The 6,762-nt window shown below is 48.4% G+C and overlaps 1 protein-coding gene across 2 annotated transcripts in view; it reads right to left on the bottom strand.

Annotated features, from left to right (window-relative positions):
- ULK3 (unc-51 like kinase 3) overlaps nt 1-1,779 on the bottom strand; it is a 532,836-nt gene extending 531,057 nt beyond the window's left edge. The window contains exon 1 of one of the 2 annotated variants that reach the window (XM_069624512.1): nt 1,556-1,779. In XM_069624512.1, coding sequence (XP_069480613.1) covers nt 1,556-1,657 — 102 coding nt within the window. In that variant the 5' untranslated portion in view covers nt 1,658-1,779. The remainder of the gene's footprint in view (nt 1-1,555) is intronic. The other variant, XM_069624511.1, reaches the window with a different exon arrangement.
- Between the last annotated feature and the right edge of the window lie 4,983 nt (nt 1,780-6,762).

The following is a 6,762-nucleotide window of genomic DNA, read 5'->3' on the forward strand; positions in this document are numbered from 1 at the left end:
CATTATCTGGGATGATCGCCAGACACCAACCGTCCTTTTGCCGTTGCACTAAGGAGGAGCAACATGGCAGGCTATAGATTATGAAAACGTGCAGATGAGAAAGTGTTGAATTCAGAACTGAAGCACTCTGTTCCTCTCACTAACGGATCGCAATGTCCGTAGATCCAAAATCATTCATGGAAAATAATCAATTTCTGTGAAGAATATAAAGAACAGGATTAATGGATAGTTGAACTAACTCCCCATTATAAGATATTTTTGTGGACATAATCTCCTCTTTTCAAAGTTATGAGTAAAATAAAAGCACTTCCTTCCATTCCGATTATCGCTTATACACTTTGTACCCTTTTTGTGAAAAGAAAGAAAACGTTTGCGTACTGTGTGTGTTTATGTTCCTGGTTCTGCGTTAGATAACATTATGACATGGGTGATGACAGGGAACATTTGGCTACACTGCCCACCAACGTCATTAAAATAGGTGGAGCATATCGTTTTGACTAGTGATGTCAGCTTTAGGAGCGGGTGATCTGTATTACTGCTGCAAGGGCACTTGAATTTAGGGTGATAGATCAACAGATAGGATTTCCACAAGATGGCGGAGCAAGCATTTTCACATGTATGAAAGTGAGGATAACTAAGGTAAGATGCATAGGAATAAGATGGCGGAGCCCAAGCAAGCATTTTCACATGTATGAAAGTGAGGATAACTAAGGTAAGATGCATAGGAATAAGATGGTGGAGCCCAAGCAAGCATTTTCACATGTATGAAAGTGAGGATAACTAAGGTAAGATGCATAGGAATTCTTTTTAAGATGGATTGATGCCCAATGGATTGGGACAATACTATTTTTGAGAGAACTACCCCTTTAAATTGGATCCAGTAAAGCTGCATGTAATTGGTGCTCCACCTCTCCTGGACTAATAAAGTGGGGTGGAGGGGGTATAACAACTGCCTCATCCGTGTGTGTTTATAAGTGCATGTGATCAAAGACACAATTTGTAATGTAAATGTTTGGTGCTATATTTAATGTCATTTGTTTTTGCCATAATACCCTTGGTATGGGATGATGTGGTTGCCCTCCCCCCTAGGGCTCGTGCTATGTCACCTGTTGGTGTCATATGTGTGACCATGTAATAATGTTAATAAAAGGGCGCACATTGAAATCACTGGCTCATGCATGCATGCAGTGGCGGCCCTATCCAGCCCCAGGAGGAGTGGTGGCCCTATCTAGCCCCAGAAAACTGGCCATTCCCCAGGTCAAGGGGACCATATCATATCATGCAATGTGCATGCCAAAGTCCTGCACCGCTAGGCGCTTCTGCCCACAGCCATACCTCGAGGCACTTGCTTTTGCCCCGTTTCCACTGTGCACCACTACGGTCTGTTTCCCTGGACACGCCTCGCCCATAGCCATGCTCTGCATCTCCTGGATAATCTGCCTGCCGTTGCAGTTTGCATGCTGCCTCTACTACCCGTTCCTTGCTTACTCGAGGCACCGTTGTCAGTGGCCTCCCCCGAGAGATGCCACTGCCCGTGCCCTGATGCCAGTCTTACCTTCCTATATGCCTTATAGACAGTGGCATAAGTGCCGCTGCCCAGACGTTCCGTCAAGATGAAGTCGTCCAGTCGCGGAGGGGCCCACCCTGGAGCTGCCATCGGGGATCCATGCACAGGGGACGAGATACTGCAGGTGTGCCAGCCTGGGTAAGGATTTCCCTCTGCCTTTCTGGGCGACTTTCTGTTTCTCTGTACAGCTGACGCGTGACGTCTAGCGCTTTCACTTCCTGGTTCTCTTAAAGGGCCCACGCCTCGGGACAACAAAAGCCTCCGCTGGGCATGACCCGTCCGCCGCTTTGCGCTTACTTCGCCCTAGTAAGGAGAAAGATGCAGCCTAGCCACTGGCCAGGGCTGTATATTCTTTACTTCAGAGCGACCCCTTGAATAATATACAGTGCAGATACCTCCATTGCGCCCCCTCAGTGAGATACCTCTTCCCCTTTAAAGGTAACATTGAGATATTTGAATTCAGAATGTGTCTTCAAACAATGCATGCAGAGCCAGACTTCCCCATAGGTCTATCTGCATTGTGGTGGATAAGCGATGTGTTACTAAGTACTTTAATACACCATAGTAGCCCTTTTTGAGTGAAAAACCAGACTAGTGCTGTGTGATCCATCCCACCCCCTTGTATCAAAGGCGGTTCGCGCCGGTGGATGCGCGCTGGCATGGGGGGCTGTCAGGGGCGCGAAAGGCCAAGGTGCCAAACTACATGTACACTTCAAAAGGTGTCCCACGCCAAGGGGCCATCGGTCTCATGGCCTCCTCAGACCCCGTGTCTCCAGCCAGGCCTCCCCTTGAAGCAGGTCGCCCCCCTGCAATCCACATAAGTGTGTCTCCATTCAGCAGTCTTCCTGTGCCTTATCTGCACGCCCCAGGCCCATCCATTCCACCCCCCTGTATCAAAGGCGGTTCGCGCCGGTGGATGCGCGCTGGCATGGGGGGCTGTCAGGGGCGCAAAAGGCCAAGGTGCCAAACTACATGTACACTTCAAAAGGTGTCCCACGCCAAGGGGCCATCGGTCACATGGCCTCCTCAGACCCCGTGTCTCCAGCCAGGCCTCCCCTTGAAGCAGGCCGCCCCCCTGCAATCCACATAAGTGTGTCTCCATTCAGCAGTCTTCCTGTGCCTTATCTGCATGCCCCAGGCCCATCCATCCCACCCCCCTGTATCAAAGGCGGTTCGCGCCGGTGGATGCGCGCTGGCATGGGGGGCTGTCAGGGGCGCGAAAGGCCAAGGTGCCAAACTACAAGTACACTTCAAAAGGTATCCCACGCCAAGGGGCCATCGGTCACATGGCCTCCTCAGACCCCGTGTCTCCAGCCAGGCCTCCCCTTGAAGCAGGCCGCCCCCCTAAAACCACGACATACATACGTCATTCATTCACAAACACACCCCTGTTTCTAATACTTTATAAACCACTTGATATGTCTCATGAGAACATCTTTGTGCTTTGCAAGTCAACTCCTGAACGTGTTACCTGGCAACCACTGAGATCTACGCTAATCTGCTCGTCGTCGTGCTATCCGTGAACTTCTGTGACCGCTTAGAGCAAACCCATCAGTGAGCACACCTGTGGCCACCCACCTATTCTCCTGCAACATACTGCTCTGCTTGCTGAATCCAACTGTTTGTTGGTCAAGGTAAGGCCATGTATCCTAGTCATATTTCGCAGATTTTTAAATTTCTATCTATTTGCGAGTTGAGTACACAATAGTGCTAGGTTCATTGGTCTCATTGCTATTGACTTGAGATTCCATTGCTATGCTATCAATAGATCTATTTATTTTCATCTGTGTCTATTGTCATCGAATTGCACCCTTCTGGGGTCCAGTCTATAATGTAAGCATGTTTCCTTCTCGTGCAATACAGAACATCCAAGGGATGAGTCACATGTTCAGTTTTTAGTCACATCATTTATACATTTCTGCAACTTATGCAAATACTAAGCCGCACATAATGAACTGGTATAGTTCCTGCGACCAAAACAAACCTTGCATTGATCATTGTATGATTCATTTACTTTTGTATCAAATCTTTATTCTTGAAGATTGTATAATAATGTCGATATTTACTTTTCAGATTTATCAACAATGCCTGCCTGTTCGATTAGCGGTTGCCCTTCGAAGACCCATGCTAAATCTGAAGGCACTACAATGCATGTATTCCCGAAAACTGTTGATCGAATAAGAGAATGGGTCAGACATTGCGGATATCCACTGGATGAGCTGGAAAGTAGAGTCCAACAAGTCTTTGTAACGCCCACCTGGTTCCCACTGGGGCGCTGATCTAGTCTGGATTACTGCGGCCTCTTCTAGCGTGATGCGCAGGACCCAGAACACCGATTGGACAGGACCTCCAAATCGTGCTTCCTTGGCCCGTAGGAATATCCTTCTGCAGATGAGAAAGGGGATTAACAGTCTGCAGAATGGTGTGCTAGCTCCACCCTTCCCCCCTCCGTTCCTCTCTATTCCTGCAAACCCAGTTTAAACTCACCTTATGGTTTGGAAGGTTGAACTCTCCATCCTGCTTCTGGTGCAGGGGCGCGCGTTCATCCAGTTACTTCACTGGTTTTCAGAATGGCACTGGCAAAATCCACTTGACTTTCCTGAGCGATGCGCCGTAAGTATGAAAGTTCAAAGTTCCAGTGAGGCCCCCTTTATGCTGTCTTTCTCACCTGTGATCTGTCCTTTATTTCAGGTGCAGAATGAAGGCGATGCGTTGAGGGGTTAACCTGCCGAGGTGAGTAGTAATGAGGGCGATCCCTCTAGATGTCCTTATCATTCCTCTGAAATGCCTCTAGTCCTTTCCCCATAGGGGCCGGGGTACGGTACCTGCCAACGGGGCAGCGCCGACCCGAAATGTGGAAGAAAAGCCGGTAAGTATTATGGCTGTTAATCAGGCTTTCCTTCTGTGTGTCCTTCTGCTCACCTTTTGTTTCTTCCTCTCTCCCCTAGGTGCAGAGATGTGGCATCCGATGCTGACAGCCGCAATGGAGCCGGGAGATGTCTCGAGGACAGGACAGGTGAGTGAAGCGTGGCGCTGCAGCGAGCAACGCGATGCTTTTAAATTGAAGTCTTCCTTCAGGGATGCTGGCGAGAAGATTCCGGATGCAGGTAAGAAGCTTGAAATAATCCTTGGGTTTCACCTTTCTCTTCTCTTCCTTCCTTGCAGGTCTTCCAGGTTCAAGACGGGTGTGGCTGCAGTCCAGGAGCAGGAGCAGACACGGTGAGCGTTAAGCTGTAGGAAGCAGAACAACGCGAAGCATGAGCTGCTGTCTGGGCGTGGCTTAAATAGCCTCCAAAGAAGTCCCAGGTATGTATCCTTCCCCAACTAGGTATGTATCCTTCCCTGGCCATGCCCGAGTGAAAAAATAGTCCCTATGAAATAATAGTCCCTTTCAGGTCTCAGGGAGGCCTGAAGCGTGCAGCATGGTCTGCATCAGGTAAGTGCACAAAACACCTCCCTTTATGAGCCTGGCGCCTATGGCGCCAGGACTGATGTCCAACATGAGCCTGGCGCCAAAGGCGCCAGAACTGAGTCCAAAGAGTCCCTATAAGGGGCCGCTGGGCTTTTACCCGAGGGCATGATGCCTGCTTCCGGGGGTGCTGGGCCTGGCCTGATGCTCCGGGGGTAGGCATCATGACAGCACTCCCCCCCAAGGCCCCTCCCAAGGTCGTTCCTTCTGGAGGTTTCGGTTTGTTTGGGAAATTCCGATGGAACCCTTTTACCAGCCGAGGTACATGTACGTGATCACTGGGTTCCCAAGACCTTTCCTGAGGCCCGTACCCTTTCCAATCAATTAGATAGAAAAGCTTTGATTTTAAGATTTTGGAATCCAAAATGTTCTTTACTTCGAATTCTGGCTCTCCATCTATCAGGATTGGGTCTGGTGGCTTTATTAATCTGGTTCCTGGTTGTACTGATTTCAAAAGTGACACATGAAAAACGGGGTGAATCCGCATGTTGGCTGGTAGATCGAGCTTGACTGCTACTGGGTTAATTATAGCTTTGATTGAGTAAGGGCCTAAATACCTTGGATTACAAGTTCGAGGTCCCTTGAGCGATAAGTGTTTGGTAGCCAACCATACTTGATCCCCAATTTGGTACAGAGGCGCCTCCTTTCGATGTAGATCCGCATTCTTTTTGTATTTCTCTTTCGCATGTTGCAAATGTGCAGTTGCATCCTTGAAGGCTTGAGTTATCGTAGAATGCAAATGATCCACTGCGGGCATTTCAAGGCTCGAAGGTGAGTCCAAGTCTGAAGTACGAGGGTGATGTCCATATAGGGTAAAAAAGGGGCTTTGACCCGTTCCAGAGTGTATCGAGTTATTATAAGCATATTCAGGCACCCACAGAATATCCTTCCAGTTACCCTCCGATTGGTGCAACATACATCGTAGAAATTGTTCAAGGGTCTGGTTCGTTCTCTCCGCCTGACCATCGGTCTGTGGGTGGTGGTTGGTCAAGAGTCTTACGTCTATTTGTGCCAGCTGACAACACTTTTTCCAAAAATGAGAAATAAACTGGCTTCCCCGATCGGAGACTAGTATGGACGGGAATCCATGCAAACGGATGATATTCTCGAGGAATTCCTTGGCAAGAACAAAGGCTGAAGGTAATCCTTTCAACGGAATAAAGTGGGCCATTTTGGAAAATAAATCCACCACGACCAGAATAGTATTGTAACCATTACAAGAGGGCAGGTCCATGATAAAATCTAGTGACAGGGTGTGCCAAGGTGCTGGTGGAATGTCTAAGGGCTGAAGAAGACCGGCGGGTCTTGTCTTTTGACCTTTGTTTTGGGCACAAACTCGACAGGACATCACGAAAGATTTAATATCCTTTCGCCAGGAAGGCCACCAGAATTGTCGTCTAACCTTTTCCTCAGTTTTGGCAATGCCAGGATGTCCTTCCATCAGGGTGTCATGATGACGGGAAATAACCAGTTCTTGCAATTCCTTTTCTGGCAAAAATAAGCGTCCTTGGAAGTAAGGTAAGCCATCCTTGACTGAAAAGTTAGACCCCTTTTTGATCCAATCCTGCAAGGCTGAAGAGTCCAGGATTTGTTTTACTCGTGCTTGAATGTCTTCAAGGGTTTGTAAAGTGGTTATTCCCAAAATTCTTTGTTCGGGAATTATCGGCACAGGTTCTGAGTTTGTGTCTATTTCTTCCATTCCAATTCGGGATAGAGCGTCCGCCTT

The sequence above is a fragment of the Ambystoma mexicanum genome, chromosome 11 (assembly GCF_040938575.1).
Source record: "Ambystoma mexicanum isolate Mex_15411 chromosome 11, UKY_AmexF1_1, whole genome shotgun sequence".
NCBI lineage: Eukaryota > Metazoa > Chordata > Amphibia > Caudata > Ambystomatidae > Ambystoma > Ambystoma mexicanum.